The sequence below is a fragment of the Thrips palmi genome, unplaced genomic scaffold (assembly GCF_012932325.1).
Source record: "Thrips palmi isolate BJ-2018 unplaced genomic scaffold, TpBJ-2018v1 HiC_scaffold_11, whole genome shotgun sequence".
In the NCBI taxonomy this organism is placed as follows: Eukaryota; Metazoa; Arthropoda; class Insecta; order Thysanoptera; family Thripidae; genus Thrips; species Thrips palmi.
In genome coordinates, this window is record NW_023144622.1 from 5,388,935 (window position 1) to 5,404,360 (window position 15,426).

At 46.7% G+C, this 15,426-nt stretch overlaps 5 protein-coding genes across 8 annotated transcripts; 2 read left to right on the forward strand and 3 right to left on the reverse strand.

The window, feature by feature from the left end:
• Positions 1–990: 990 nt before the first annotated feature.
• Positions 991–5,359, forward strand: LOC117639793. Its single transcript, XM_034375708.1, has 8 exons — positions 991–1,245; positions 1,766–1,988; positions 2,189–2,456; positions 2,919–3,135; positions 3,227–3,970; positions 4,213–4,680; positions 4,769–4,875; positions 4,954–5,359. The coding sequence occupies exons 1-8, from the start codon at positions 1,222–1,224 to the stop codon at positions 5,015–5,017; spliced, it is 2,115 nt and encodes a 704-aa protein (XP_034231599.1). The 5' UTR covers positions 991–1,221; the 3' UTR covers positions 5,018–5,359.
• On the reverse strand, positions 5,354–7,500 carry LOC117639798. Its single transcript, XM_034375715.1, has 4 exons — positions 7,300–7,500; positions 6,881–7,053; positions 6,571–6,795; positions 5,354–6,469 (listed from the first exon to the last, which is right to left on the reverse strand). The coding sequence occupies exons 2-4, from the start codon at positions 7,044–7,046 to the stop codon at positions 5,559–5,561; spliced, it is 1,302 nt and encodes a 433-aa protein (XP_034231606.1). The 5' UTR covers positions 7,047–7,053; positions 7,300–7,500; the 3' UTR covers positions 5,354–5,558.
• Positions 7,501–7,901: 401 nt separating this feature from the next.
• On the reverse strand, positions 7,902–9,465 carry LOC117639799 (protein IMPACT-like). Its single transcript, XM_034375716.1, has 5 exons — positions 9,218–9,465; positions 8,866–9,089; positions 8,487–8,789; positions 8,251–8,410; positions 7,902–8,174 (listed from the first exon to the last, which is right to left on the reverse strand). Exons 1-5 carry the CDS (start codon positions 9,251–9,253, stop codon positions 8,025–8,027), a joined length of 873 nt encoding a protein of 290 aa, XP_034231607.1. The 5' UTR covers positions 9,254–9,465; the 3' UTR covers positions 7,902–8,024.
• A 176-nt stretch (positions 9,466–9,641) lies between these two features.
• LOC117639794 (2',5'-phosphodiesterase 12) lies at positions 9,642–12,855 on the reverse strand. Of its 4 annotated transcripts, XM_034375709.1 has the most exons (11): positions 12,729–12,855; positions 12,550–12,638; positions 11,554–12,267; positions 11,315–11,454; positions 11,087–11,226; positions 10,853–11,012; positions 10,625–10,757; positions 10,392–10,547; positions 10,174–10,294; positions 9,949–10,100; positions 9,642–9,864 (listed from the first exon to the last, which is right to left on the reverse strand). In XM_034375709.1, exons 3-11 carry the CDS (start codon positions 12,229–12,231, stop codon positions 9,754–9,756), a joined length of 1,791 nt encoding a protein of 596 aa, XP_034231600.1. In that variant the 5' UTR covers positions 12,232–12,267; positions 12,550–12,638; positions 12,729–12,855; the 3' UTR covers positions 9,642–9,753. The 4 variants fall into 4 exon arrangements, with proteins under 4 accessions (XP_034231600.1, XP_034231602.1, XP_034231601.1 ...); XM_034375711.1 differs by lacking the exon at positions 12,550–12,638 and having other exon boundaries at positions 12,729–12,747; XM_034375710.1 differs by lacking the exon at positions 12,729–12,855 and having other exon boundaries at positions 12,550–12,691.
• Positions 12,856–13,101: 246 nt separating this feature from the next.
• LOC117639796 (suppressor protein SRP40-like) lies at positions 13,102–15,424 on the forward strand. Its single transcript, XM_034375714.1, has 5 exons — positions 13,102–13,119; positions 13,190–14,575; positions 14,663–14,816; positions 14,890–14,985; positions 15,079–15,424. Exons 2-5 carry the CDS (start codon positions 13,226–13,228, stop codon positions 15,189–15,191), a joined length of 1,713 nt encoding a protein of 570 aa, XP_034231605.1. The 5' UTR covers positions 13,102–13,119; positions 13,190–13,225; the 3' UTR covers positions 15,192–15,424.
• The last annotated feature ends 2 nt before the right edge of the window (positions 15,425–15,426 follow it).

Here is a 15,426-nt window from a genome sequence, read left to right on the forward strand (position 1 = left end):
TCGGCCAGTGTCAAGGCCACGCGGCGCGGGAGTGGCGCAGTCTCCACAGTGCGGCCCGTCAAGGCGTTTGCGAGTGGTCGCGGAGTAGTTTGTTTTGGTCGCGGTACGTCAAAATAATGAGGCTGCAGCCCCCAGCGGAGCGGGATGATTCTGGGCGCTGCTCTCGTCGCTCTGTCTCTCTCGCACTCGTGGCGCATGCGCAAGCGTGCGAGAGAGACAGCGACAAAAGCACTGCTCAGTCCGCAGGCAGGGGAGCGCCTGGTAGGCAACATCGCTGCAGCGAGCGCACAGGTGTGCCCGCGCTGCCTGCGTGCCGGGCGGCCGGCCGGGCCGGTCCTTGCTGCCTGGCTGGGCGCGCGTCTCTAGTCTGTCTGGCGGCGCGAGGGAGGGGGGGAGGGGGAGGGGAGGGGAGGGGCGGGGCCGGGGCCGATAGGGCTCTTGGTGCGTGTGGGAAGAATGAGGAATGGGGCAAGGTCAGGCAGCAAGGCAGAAACAGAAAACTGGACCAACGGAGGGGAAACAGGAAAGGGAACTTACTATCGTGGCGGCGGGGCCTGGGTCGGCGTGGCGGCATATCCAAGTTCGAGTCGCCGAGCCGCAGACAGACAGACAGACAGACAGACAGACAGACAGACAGGCAGACTGACAGACAGGCAGACAGGCCGGAGCGGGGGAAGGTATCAATAAACTACCCGCCGGCCGGCTTCTTTTGCGCGCCCCATCTGTCAAACTACAGTAGCTCCTCGTGCGCGCCGGGCTTGACGGCGTGCTTGACGGCGTGCTTGACGGGCGTCTCGGGCTACCGGCTGCGGTTCCCTCCCCATTCCGTACCGCCATCGCGATGGCCATTCAGGGAACGTGATGTGTTATCTTGTGTGGGTCCCAGGCAGGCAGGCCGAGGCAGGGCGCGGCGGCAGGGCGACGCGTCCCGTCGGCGGTCCCGTCCCACCCCAGCCTCACGGCCCCACGGGCAGGGGCAGGCCAAGGTTGCCGTCGGCCAGCCCAGTGCCGTGGCGTGCACCGACCGCGAAGCACCGCGAAGCACCGCGCAGTGGCGGGACGCGACGAGACTGCGCGACGACGCGCGCCCCATGTGCCAGCGGTGCCAACGCACCCCCACCTACACACTTCGCAACCGAGCAGCCTCAGTGAACGCGTCTGTGTGCGTGTGAGACAAGCAGCAGGACAACAAGGGCAGCGCGCTTGACCACGCCCAGCACCATGCCTGCAGCACGCCGTCTTCTGGTGAGTTCGTCAGGCTTCGTTGCGGTTTTTGGCGGTTCAAATTCCTGTATGAAAAAAAAATCAACAACACTATTTTTGAGCTACCGTTGGTTATAAAAGAAAGCAACGCGTTCGTCGATGAGCGCTCTTGATCGAAACACCAGGATAGTGTGTCATCAATGCCCACGAGAATTTTTGTTTTGCGCTAAGAATAGTTAAGACCTACGTCTGCGACGAAAATTCGAGATGTGCGCTGCTTGGCTGCACGGCAGCGATAGAGTACCGTCTTGTCAGCTCGACGACGCGCCAGGACAAACGTCAGACCGTCGCAGACTTTTTTTCCTCGTTTGTTTTTCTGTGGCACGCCCCGCGGCCCGGGCCCGTGGGAGAAGGGGACCGTCCCTATCACGGCCGATCGGTTTCCAAACAAATTGAAGCAAAGCAGTAGCGCGCGGAGCGATATGGCGGTGCAGGTGGTTCGCGGCCATCCTTTGACGGCCCCACGACGGCCACCCCTTGACGGCCACCCCTTCCGTTCCAGCTGCCCCTGTGCGCGCTGGCGCTCTGGTCCGCGTGCACGGCGCTGCCCCTGTCCGGCCAGGGCGGCAGGGCGGCCTCCTCCAACCACTCCAAGGTGCTCATCATCGGCGCGGGGGCGGCCGGGTACGCCGCCGCCTCTCGCCTCATGGAGAACAACTTCTACGACCTGACCATCCTCGAGGCGGAGAGGCGGATCGGCGGCCGCATCCACACCGTGCGCTTCGGTGAGTCGGTAGCGTGGCTTCGTTGCCGTGGCGGTGAGGTCCAAAGGTTCGCGACCCCGTTGGACCTCGCCGTCGTCTTCTATTTTGAGGTGCCTGATACTGTTTACGTGCTCCGCGCGCGGTGCGCGGTACGCTGCCTCGCCCGCACCTTGCTTGGCCTTCTCGCCGGCACCGTGCTAACCCCCGTCTCGTGTCGACAGCCGAGAACATCGTGGACCTGGGCGCCGAGTGGGTGCACGGCGAGGTGGGCAACGTGGTCTACGAGATGGCCGAGCCGCTCGAGCTGCTGAGTCACCAGAACAAGGGCCTCAGCTCCAACATGGCGTTCGTGTGGAGCGGCGGCGCCGTGGCGGACCCCACCGAGATCGAGCTGCTGCTCAACGCCAGCAACTCCATTGGCTCCCGGCGCGACACGCTGGACCAGCTCGTCAACTACACCGGCTCCTACGGCGATTGGTTCCTGGACCTGTGAGTGTGTGTGAGAGAGAGCGAGTGTGTGCGTTACGTAACCCCTATCGCCAGGCCGCCCATCTGCCGCCTTAAGCGGCCCTCTCGTTATTAGGCTGACTGTACCGGTCGGCGATATTGGTATTTGGCGGCTGCGCCATGGCTGCGCTCTGTGCCCCGCCGTTCCGCGCTGCTTGCCGCTGCTTGCCGCTTTCACGTGGTTCGCACATGGCCCTCGCTTATCACGAGACGAGCCGGCCGTCCAGATGTCACTCGGGCCGTCGCCAACGCCCACCAAGAGCAAGCACGCGTCGCCGCGGAGCTCAAGGTAGAAATAGCCACCCCCTCAGCCCGAGTCCGAGCAGTCGCTCTGCCTCTGTCGTTCTCATGGGGCACTCGTTGCAACCCCATGGGGTGCGAGAGAGTTGCGGCCTGCAGGCCTGCTATCCCTTTCCCCGTGGTGACACTGAGACTTTCGTTCAGGTTCCAGCAACGCCTCATGACCATGGAGCGCCACCCGCCGGCCGACCTGGTGGACCGCTTCCTGGGCTGGTTCGAGAAGGCCATCGGTTTCTACGACGGCTCCGACACGTGGTTCAACACCTCGGCCCAGGGCCTGGTGCACTACAAGGAGTGCGACGGCGACCTCCAGCTCACCTGGAAGCGGAACGGCTACCGCACCGTGTTCGACCTGCTCACCGTGAGTTTGCTGCGGGTTCGAGCACCGGCCAGGGCGCGCATTTTCATTTTTTTTCCAAACGCTGAAGCCACTGCTCTGCTTTGGTCGACAGAAACGGTACCCCAATCCGGCGCAGGAACTGCCGGTTCGCCAGCGGGTTCACCTCGGCAGCGAGGTGGCCACCATCCGCTGGGCCGAGCGAGTGTACGGCCCGAACCCTTACGGCTCCCAGCCCTACCAGGAGCCCTACCAGGAGCCCTACCAAGAGCCCTACCAGGAGCCCTACCAGGAGCCCTACCGGGACCCTTACAGGGACATGCGACGTCTCGAACCTCAGCCAGAACCCCGACCGGAGTCTCAGCCTGAACCCCGACCGGAACCCCAACCCGAGCCGCAGCCCGAGTCCCAGCCCGAACCCCAACCCCAAGCAGAGGTTCAAACTGAAGCCCAGCCCGATGCTCAAACCGACGCTCAAACCGAGGCCCAAACCGAAGCCCAAACCGAGGCTCAGACCGAGACTCAGACGGAGACGCAGACGGAGGCGCAGCCCACCCCGCAGCAGCACAACGAGGTGACCGAGGCCTCGGACGTGGACGCCACCACGCCGCCGACGGGGACGGACGCGCCGCAAGCCGACGACCCCATGGCGAACCACATGGCGGACGACCCGATGGCGGGCTACCTCGACGAGGCCCCCGCCGCCGACCCCAGGCCCCCGATCGTCGTGGAGCTGTCCAACGGGGCGCGCTACACCGCCGACATGGTGATCGTCACCGTGTCCCTCGGCGTCCTCAAACACTCGGCCGACGCCCTGTTCGACCCGCCGCTGCCCCAGCGCAAGATGAACGCCGTCCGGGTGAGTGCGCTCTTTCTCTCTCTGTCTATCTGACGGCAAGTAGTCCGGCAGGAAGGACGAAGCTTTCTCTCCATCCCCAGCGCGCCTGCGAAGGAGCGGGTGGGCAGTCCCGTTACACAGAGGAGCGCGGCGGGCTTGCCTACCCCCACCTTCGCAGGCGCGCTGCCCTGGGGATCGGCCACGGCCGACTCCGTTCTATCGAAATGCGTCATCAACTTGAGCGCGCGGGTCTGGTGTTGCAGAACTTGGGCTTCGGCCAGGTCAACAAGCTGTTTCTGTACTTCTCGGAGCCGTGGTGGCCGAGCGCGCTCAGTGGGTACAGCGTGCTGGTGACGGAGGACGACCTGGAGCAGTTCAAGCGCAAGTACCCCCAGTACGGCGTGCACGGCCATTGGGTGCAGGGCCTGTCCGGCTTCTACATCGACCAGCACAAGCCCAACGTGGTGCTCATGGACTGGATCGTCGGGGAGCCCGCCCGCGTCATGGAGCGCTACTCGGACTACCAGATCATGATGGGCTGCAAGCACTGGCTCGAGATGTTCCTCGGCCACAACTACAGCATCCCGCTGCCCATCGGCTTCACGCGCTCCAAGTGGTGGAGCAACCCCCACTTCAAGGGCTCGTACAGCTACCGCTCCCTGGACTCGGACCGCGCGGGCGCCTGGGCGGCCCACCTCGCCGAGCCCATCCTGGACAGGCAGGGCACGCCGGTAAGGCTGAGGGGCAGTGTGCCGCTACTAACTTCACGAAGCACCCGTTAGCATCCAAGGGACTCATGAGGGCAAACTTCTTCTGCAGGCCGTCATGTTCGCTGGGGAAGCCACGCATGACCACTACTATTCAACTGTTCACGGAGCCATAGAGACTGGCTGGAGGGAAGCAGACCGTATTTTAAGCACCATCAAGTAAGTTTTGTTATCTGTGGTAAAATGTCTTGTATTGAATTGTTTGCCTAAATTCATCATTTACTGATTTACTTTAAGGTCGGAAGGAAGATTTCGTACGCCATACAGTCAAGACCGAGACCGTTTCGCTGATAGACTATAGTTTACTTAAGTTAGAGTTTAAAGAAATACGATGGTGAGAGGACAGAATGTAAAAATCATGCAGATATAATTACTCTTTCAAAGCTTCACACTTTCCTCATTCAACCTCAAAGAGGTATGTAGTTCATTACTTTTTCATTGAGTCTAGTCCTTCACATTCTCAAGCAGGACTTGAGAAAATCTCAACTTTTTGTAATTACAAGCAGGGAATGCCAAAGCCCATTTGCTGAAAAGAGCGAAAGAAATCTCAGGATAAGCCATTGTAAATTATTTATCATATGAGTTTTAACAAGTAGAAGTTGTACATTGGTAAGCATTGTAAATAAAATAACATCCATTCCCAGTTATTTATTTTATTGACTGAAGATAGTTATTTAACAATAGTACTGAACTTGCCAAAAACAATCACGATTATAGTATAAAAATCAAGTCAAGCAGTAAAATTAAGTAAGTGATACAGTACAGTGATGATAAGATAAGATAAGACATAAATTGGTAAAAGACCAGTATCAAATAAACGCTGACCATCAAGTTTCATTTCATCAGCCACAGCAGCAAAGTTTTCGGAAGAATGAGAGAACTGAATGTGCGAATCCAGATTGCTTTGTCTGGGTTTCAGGGGGTGCAACAACTGGAGTGACTAAAGAGGGTGACTGCATCAGCCACTGAATAGTCCTCTCTTCCTGGTTGAACAGATTAGGTCTTGGAACCACACGAGATGTGGGTCTGAAAATATGTCCCGGTACAACATTTTCTTGACGTCTTGGGTTCACAGGTTTAAATGATATAGGTGCAACAATTTCTTGTCTTGATGGAACCATATAAGTTGTGGGTTTAGGAATCTGTTTAGGTACAACATTTTCTTGACGTCTTGGGTTCACAGGTTTAAATACTGGTGTAGGTGCAACAATTTTTTGTCTTGATGGAACCACAGGAGGTGTGGGTTTAGAAATCTGTTTAGGTACAACACTTTCTTGATGTCTTGGGACCACATTTGGTGTGGATATAGTAGCCTGCTTACGCACAATGCTCTCCTGGTGATTTGGAGGCACATAAAGAGTAGGTTTGGGAACCATCTTAGGTGCAATACTCTCTTGAGACCTTGGTACACTCTTGTCATCAGATGGTAGGAGATTTGACTTCAAAGACTTCACAAAGTGTATAACATATGCTGGGTAGAAGGTATGATCTTCAAATTTCACAATGACATCCATGGAATGTTTATTCTTTGCTGTTGTATCATATCTCAAGGACTGCTTGCCCTCAATGAATGGGGGTTTCTTTAAAACCTGACCTTTTCTCTTCAGCTCAGGCACTTCTGTTATGTTAGAAATAATCACATAACATAGAAGCATTTGATCATATGAATCTGATTTGCTATAATGTGAATCACAATAATGACTGGCATAATTTGCAAAAGCTGAAAATGAAACACCAGCTCCAAATCGGTGGCCTAAAATTGAAAAAGAAAAACCAATTATGCAACTAAAGTTTTTATAACCAAATTAGTTTCTAACATTTTTCAGAAATTGTTTACAAATGCATGAAACATACCTCTGTTCTGACCATGGCGCTGAACCTGAAGATTATTCTTTAGTATGGATGGTATGTTAATGCTTTTAGAACCGTGAAAAACTTTAACAATTCTGAAATGGCCATATTTTTGTTTGTATTCGAGCTTTTTCCTTTCAAATTTCTCAAGCAATTCCTGATTGCAGACCTTTTCAATATGTTTAAGTGATACAGAAAATTTCTTGGTGGAACCAGTCTTAAGAAACACTGCAACAAAAAAACATCATCAAAACTTTGATCTGAAGCTTTCATTAACACACAAACGCATAAGATTAAATTAAGAATGACTAACATCGAGAAACCTGTACATATTCACTGTCCGATTTATCCAAGAAGGTTCTGATGTCATTGTCTCCATTGGTGTAGTGTATTGAACCCCCATCATATTCGAACTCATCATCAATCCATGCCTCTACATCAGTGGATTCCTCACTGTAGTCGTCGGAAGTCCAGTACATTTCAAATCTGGATCAGAAAATTTGAAACAAAAGGCAATATGATGTTAGATGCTTGAGTTCCCAACACTACACTATCCAAAAAAGATGGATCTTCGTTTCAAGATTACTGCCCTTGTGCTTCAAAATAGAGGCATACACATAATTAAGCTTATTTCAGAACAGTTTTTTTCCTTCATTGGGGCAGAATAGTGGCCGAACCGACCGAGATCTGTTTTCTTCTTGGGTGAATCGATAAAAAGTACAACGCACATACCTTTCGTTTTTTTTTTCTGGACCCTCCGATTTGTTTTCCCACCAATTAGATGTTTAATACCAGGACTGCGAAAATGACAGCAAGATTGTCAAAAATTCCAGCGTTAGCGAAGACGGTCACAAGAAAAAACGCGAAACTAGACTCGGAGCCGTGCACCCAACAGGTAGAGGACTAAAATAGGCTGACGAGAAGGGGAGAGAGGGGTACCTAAAGCCAATCAGCTTAGCCAACCTTGTTGCGTCCGCTACCTACAGGATAACTACCTGCTATACGGGTTGTTTCACTCTCGTCACATTATAGTTAAATAAAACAGAGAGCAAATATTCTGAGAGAAGCAAAGGCAACACAAATTATGGGCTGAAACGACGATGAATCATCGTTTTAGTTCAGCCTGTTGGCAGAACGACTTCCACAACAAATGAGGTTTACGAGGGGAATACCCTGGGAATACCGGGCAACGCTGAGCCACGCGCGGGCTTTTCTAATCCTCGAACCACGTACTGTACGTAGTTTTAGCTTTAATCCACAGACGAGTGGAAGGCAAGATACCAACAGGAGGTGCGATTGGACTACAGAGGGAGGGAGAGAGGAAGTGTCAGAGATAAGCTGATGGTATTGTTCTCTTTTATATTACAAAACATGGGGATATAAAATCTTTTAAAGAGAAAAAGACAGTCTTGAATACTTCATAAAATTAACAAATGTTATTACATGGCATATCTGCTTTAATGTTTCTTGTCTTGACTGGGAAGGAGACCCGCTTTCTCAATAACTTGTCTGGCTGCATTATTAATCAAACGAAAACGATCTGGCCCAAGATGCACTCCTCCATACCACCGACTGATCACGACTAAAATATTGCGGGCGTCCATTATCTGCAACAGGAAAGAACACACTTTCAGTTCCAGTGTCTGCTAACTTTCAAGAAAGCTTCTGTACTAAAATATTTACCTGCAGTAAGTGTAACAGCCTGCTACCTGCTTGAGTTTCTCCATCATCATCACAGTCTTGACTGAAAGATTTTGTATCTTCCCTAAATATTCGATATGCATACATATTGTGAGTAGCATTGGCAATTTTTTTGTTTTCCATCAAAGTAGATAGAACAATCCTAGAACACACATGAAAAAATTATGTTGAAGAAGGTAGGAGAAATGAGAGGAAATATAAAAAGCTGGGAGACTTACTTGACTTGATCAGTTGAGGTAATACATGCTACATGACCCTGAAATGTACTTTTCTTGAAACTGATAGGATCGCCATGGATAATTTCTGGTCCACTGGGGACATTGACAGGAATCTTCTTCTCTGAATTTGTGTATTTATCATTCCAACCATCGGCATCATCCAGATACTCAGGACTATCACTGTCCATGACAGCTTCTTCTGAAGAAGTTCCAGCGGCGCACTCCCTCAGAGCAGCGGTATTCTGAAGCCATTCACGAGCTTTCTCTATCCATTGGTAAATAACAGTTTCTCCTAAGTTATCTCTGTAAAATTAAGTGATAATGTTAATACTTTGAGTTAACATCTCATTTAAACTCCAGAGATACAAAAAATTCTTACAAATAAATATCTTGAAGAAAATTTGTAATTTGTATCATTTCATCTCGTGTCAGACAGGGAGCCAAAATTTGGAAAAGTGGAGGGCCTTCACCAGGATATGCATCTGTTAATGTGATGAATAATTCCAAACCTAAAGATCCTTCCGAGAGTGAGATACTACCTCCTGCCACTTCTTGTTTCCATTCCTCTCCATAAATAGATTTCAGTACCTCTTGTTCTTCTATCTAAAACACAAAAAAGTACAACCATTATGATATGATAGTAGTTTAGGTTATACCCGGTGGACAACTGACCAAACCTTGACAGATGGCTTCTACTTGTTTGACAACTATCTATAAGCACCCTTACGTACCTGACGACCAATGTTATCACCAGCAGAATCTTCCATATTAGCTCATTTATGTAAGATTTCAGGATAAGCACTCTTGTTGTCACCTACTCATGTTGTCATTCGTTCAACATATGGTCTATTCGTAGGGCTAGAGACAAGAGACGCCTTATTGGCCCGTCGCACTAGATTATCCGCACGATAAACGAACGATAGATTTTTCATTCTAGGAGGGAAGTACAGCCCAGGTTTAAGGTGGAGGAGGACCTATTTCGTTAAGACCTGTCAAACCGTAGTTCAACCGCGAAGTTTTTTTTTAGCGGCCGTCCGTCTTGATGTGCACCTAAAGCCACCGACCTGTCCGGCGACACACCGGCACGGAGCAGGTGGGCCACTGTCTCTGCATCAGGTGTCGCGGGTTCGCTGTGTAAATGTGTGTAACTGCACCTTTCCTTTGTAAACGCCAAGTTTTATTCAAACAACAAATGAGGGAATAATGTCTTTAAGCAAAACAGAACCTCATTATCATCTTTCATAAGAAAAATATGAAAGCTGGTGTTTTACTTAGACCACTCAATTTCAGATACAAGAGCAACATGATCAGATGGAAACACAATATTTGGCAGTGCTGTGTATTTTTGGAGTTCCTCTTCACTGTATAGAGGGAGTACCTGAAAAATGAGGATAAAGGGTACTCAAAGCAAAATAGAAAACTAAATTAAATTAGGGTTCAAGGCTGAAGTATTTTTCCTTACCTCTTTGACTCGCATTGAATCAGTTTGATAGAAAATATAGTCCAGACACCCAGAAAAACCAACTGTATAGTTGGTAAATTGTGGAGTTCCACAAGCACTGTCCAGTTTGAATGGCTGTGATAGAGAAAGCCCAGTAATACGCTCAGCTTCATCTGGAACGAAAGTCAAAATCAGAAATGTGGAGCATAAATGCACCACCACTAAATCATAATAAATGGAACTTACTGCTTTTCCAGTCCACCAAGTTTTCTGGGGCATATCCAGTAGTCATGAGCTGAAAGACACCACATTCTGGAGTACTGTTGAAGTCCCCACAGAGAATAACAGATACATCAGCATCTGGATTCTGAGCACAAAATGTTGAATTAAAACAGAACAAAAAACAGAAACAACACAATTGAATCAAATCAAAACAATTAGCATAGAAATGTGTCATAGCTTACAGCTTCTTTTAATTTGTTGACCACATCTTCAATGAACAATATTGTTTGACCACCCTGCAGCAGTCTGACATGGTCAGCATCAGGATGGAAATATAAATGAGTATTTCCAACAACAAGCCATTTTTTAGAATTTTCTGTAGATTGTAAGACTGTAGCCTAAAATAAAACAACTAGTTTAGGCAGTTTAGACATACAGGCAGTTTGTTGGGTAAATCCTCATCAATTCCACCAACCTGGGAGGATGTACCCCTGTCCTTTAGACGCTCCAGAAGTGCTTCATTATGGTTCACTGCTTGCCACAATTTTTGATAACAAGGCCGATCACTAAACTCAGCACTAAGAAGAGACAAATGTGACTCAACTAACCTGTGGAAACAAACAGCCAAAGAATTCATAGTAATTATTTTAACATTTATTCACTCCACGCACGTGCCCTATTTTGTCATAAGTGGTTAAGCTACCTAAAGCGTTTGGTGTTGACTAAACAGGCCAAGCCTTCTCTGACACTCCCCTTTTTGTGAAAAACTCCAGTGTAGCCCTCTAATCCTAAAATAGGCTGCAGATCATTCTCAAAAACACGTTCATCAACTTCTTGAAGACAGATTATGTCCGCATTGTATCCTGTACAAAGAAAGAAGAGAAACTGACATAAAGAATATGCAAAAGAAACAAGATTAAAAACTAATGTACTATACCTAGAATTTCTTTCATAAATAACTGCTTTCGATAATCTATATCCAAAGCATATGCAGGACAGTGGGCAAATAACTCTGATTTAGCTGCCTCTGTATCAGAATACATGCCAGCTAGTATATTGTAGGTCATAACTCGGAAGCTGCAAAATAGATGTACAGGGCTTGTTACATAGAAGGTACAATTATCATGCACAGATTAACAGTTAAAACCATACAGTGTGCTCATACCAATTTCCCATGGTTCTTTCTTTAGTAAATGCATGTCGGAGTTCAAATGGACACTCTCCTGGCCCAGCTTCAACTGTAGACTTTGATATGGATTCTACAACAGGACCAGAAATCATGTCTTTCTTGGGCTGGCATGTGATCTGAAATAGAAGATTAAAATTTACAGTCACTTATACAGTTAGGGCAAGTTTTTTTTCCATACTGCTACAATAATTAAGCTTATTTAGGTTTGCACAAACCTTTAGTAGGTAATTTATGTCTTCTGTGGATGGTGTGTAAATAAAACCAGAGCCAACTTTCTGCCATTGAACTTCATTCTGAAGTTTCCTGAACCAGACAAATTCACTTTCCCCTCGATCCAAATTAGTGCCAACAAACTTGCTTGGGTACACAGGAAAGTTTGAGAGAATGCTTTTGGGAAGCTGGATTTCATCCACCCAGGGTGGGTTCACCACAACATTATATTTTTTACCATTCAATGAAAGCAAAACCAAATCCTTACACTCCAGAATTGACTGACAAGTTTCATCGGTTGGCACTGGGTTACCACTTCGGAGCAGTTCCACAGTAACTTGAGGAGCAGGGCAAGTGTTATCATCGGAAGAATCTTCCCCTTGTTTCTTCTTGGCCTTCTTCCTCCTCTTGGCATGCTTTTCATTCACAATTTTTGCAACATTGCATTGAATTCTATCAAGAAAGGTACTAATGGCTTCCGTAGACTGTCTATTCAAGTTAAATTTTCTGTCCACACCCAAACTGTCGTTGACATAGTGGAATGTGAAAGTAAACCTCTCACCCCCATTAGATTGACAAATGTAAGCGTTCTGCATTTCAGACAAAGTTGAGTACTGGGTTTGTCTCAGAACACTTAATCGCACTTGACTTAATCTCGAACACAGAAGACGATGCAGCACCATCCCTCAATGGCTGGCAACTCCTCCTTCCAAGCAAACCTGAAACAACATCAAATCTAGACATCAGTAAGGTGATTCCACTAAAATAAGGGAAATTGGTGAAACAAGACGACACGATGAGAAAAAAAGGGGAAGCAAAAAAACACACTACTGACATGTATTCCACCAATCGTAAAATAGGATGATTTTTAACCTCCTAACAAACAACAGTATCTAGGCGACGGGACAGGCAGAAGTCGAACTCAACGGGATGCGGGTGGTAGGACAAGTAACCGCTTCCAAATATCAAGAGCTTCATTGAAAAATCAATCAACTACTTACTATAGATTTCAACGACATATGATGATTGCAAGGCTAAAATACGTGGAGGGTCTCTACTTCGGGTCGTCGGCTTAACTTAGGTTAGGAGACTGCATATGAAAAATTCAACAACAATTGGAACGAAATATTTATCATCTGTCATCGAAAAACGTTATAATGTAATTTTAGTATTTTTGCACCTGCAATGAAATGCTGTAATTTCTATTGTTTTTATTTTTCTCACAAGTGTCATGAGAGAAACGAAATTGTTGGACAAGGTTACTGTTTTCATCCTAGCAGAAGAGTGTTATTGGTAGATGCTCATCTGTTGACCATGTGTTGATTCGAACGAAACGAAAACAACTTTTTGGCGCCAATGCGAAGCGAAGGGCTTTGTTTTGTGGATTAAATTTGAATAAGAAAGCATTGCTGCTATCTTGAGCAGCTAAGCAGCTTAAGGTGCACTTCACTGTTTCATTTGAAACGTCGGTGGTTGTACTCGCTCTTTATATTTTCATTGGTGAGCATCATCATCCAGCAGCCATGAACCAACTTGCGTTCATTCTAGAAAACATTTCTTCTAATTGCTTTGTAGTGCATTGTTGTTTCTTAAAACTCAAATTAATTACTTCCTGATCTGAGCCCTTTATTACATTCACAGGTCGTTGGGTTATTGATACCACTACATTCTGAAGTCATGGATCCAGAAGACTGTATCGTCAAAGAGAAGAGGCCACGATCTGTTGGCAGTGAGTCTGAAAATGACTCAAAACCGCTTTCCAAAAAACAGTGCCATAACGGTGAGAAAGTCAAGAAAGACTTAAGTGCCCTTATGAATAGTAGTGCGGACAGCGCTGACTTTAATTTAGAACTTCACAGTGATTCTGATGAAGATAAAGACATGGAAACACCCAGTGACTCGCAAGTTGGTGTGGAAGATGAATCTTCGTCTGATTTACCTCTTGCCTTGGTTGTGTCCAAAGACCTTAAAGTTCAGTTAACGGACATTAAATCATCTGTCGTAAAGATGCCACCACAGACATGTAAAGACTCTTTGAAGGAGATCAGCAAGATCAGTCCAGAATCTGCAAAAAGGAGAGTTAAAAATTCTGAGAAGAAGGAGAAGTCAGACTCATCATCTGAATCGGATTCTGTGGGGAAAATTAGCAATAAAAGCCGGAAGATCAGTCCAGAATCTAAAAAAAGGAGAGGTCTCAAATCTGTAAACAAAGAGAGCTTCGACTCCTCGTCTGAATCAGATTCTGAGGAGCCAAATAGTCATAAGACCAAGAAGATTAGTCCAGCTTCTCAAATTAAAAGTGGTCAGAGATTGTCTGGTGAAGATTCTGGCAAAAGCAACAAAAATGCTCTTACATCAAAGACTAGGCAAAAGACTATCGCCAGCAAGAAAAGTAAACCTACTAATGATAGTTCCACCTCTGATTCCGGTTCTGATTCTGCTTCAGATTCCAAGATTAGCTCCAAAACCAATCCAAAGAGTAGCCCTACGAAGGAAGACAAATCCTGTGAGGATGATTCCAGTTCCGATTCTGGTCCAGAATCTGAAAGTGAACTAAAGGGAAAAACCAGCGCCAAAAGAGAAGATTCCACCTCTGACTCTGGTCCAGATTCTGATACAGACTCGAAAACTGGCCCCAAAATAAAGCAAAAGACTAGCTCTGTCAAGAAAGGTAAAGCCAGTTCCACAGAGTCTTCTTCAGATTCTGGTCCGGATTCTGATACAGACTCGAAAACTGGCCCCAAAATGAAGCAAAAGACAAGCTCCATCAAGAAAAGCAAAGCCAGTTCCAAAGATTCTACCTCAGATTCTGGTTCGGATTCTGATTCCAACTTCAAAACTAAGCTAAAGCCTAAAACCAGCTCCAATAAGAAAGGTGCATCCAATAATGATGATTCTACCTCTGATTCTGGTCCAGATTCAGATTTAGACACCGAAACCAATTTGAAGCCAAAGGCCAGCTCCAATATAAAAAGTAAAGCCAGCAAAGAGAACAATAATAAGAAAAAATCGCCAAATGCTGATGAGGTAAACACGTTTCATAGTCATTCTTCTTCTTCATTTTTTACTAATCTAATCCAATCCATTTTTATTTTTAAATAAATTTACTTTCAGGATCCTCACAAAGACCCCAAAATCATTCGTCTGAAGAAATTTCTTAAAGCAGCTGGTATCAATGCCAGATACCTTAAGTTGTGGGAGGGCTGCAAGAATAACAAAGAGAGAGCAACAAAAATCAAACAAGTGCTTCAAGATGCTGGGATTAAAGGTAATGTGATATTTGTCTGTTTTATTTTGTATCCTCTGACAAATTGTGTTTCTAACCCTGTCTTGAATTACAGGCCAGCTGAGTTTACTGAAGTGTAAACAGTATAAGGAGAAGAAGGAAGAAGAAAAGGAACTGGAGGAATTGAGCTCAAACATAATTTTAAATAAAAGTATGTTCTCCCTGTATTTGTGCTTTTTATTTGCACTGCACTGGAGTTCTGTTAGTTTCATACCCGTGCTCAATCTTACTTAAATAATTTCAGATGGGCGAGCTCTCCGAAGTAAGGAGAACATTGAAGAATCAGCAAGCAAAACTCCACCATTGAAGAACAACTTTCAGCGCATCAAGGCAGTGTTTAGTTCAGATTCAGAGTGATATGGCATAAATGTGGTTTGCCTCACTCTTTGTAAAACTTTGATTAGTAATTGGTTTTGATAGTTTTATTTGTTGTGTTCAATTGCAAAATCTTTTATTATTATTAATGTTGATCTCCTTAGATCAAGTTTATTGGTCAAACATATATTGTACACTTGCATGTTTTTTTTTTGTTTTGTAATCCTTATTTTAAATATGAATGAAATATGGATGAAATACAAATAAAAACTAGGGA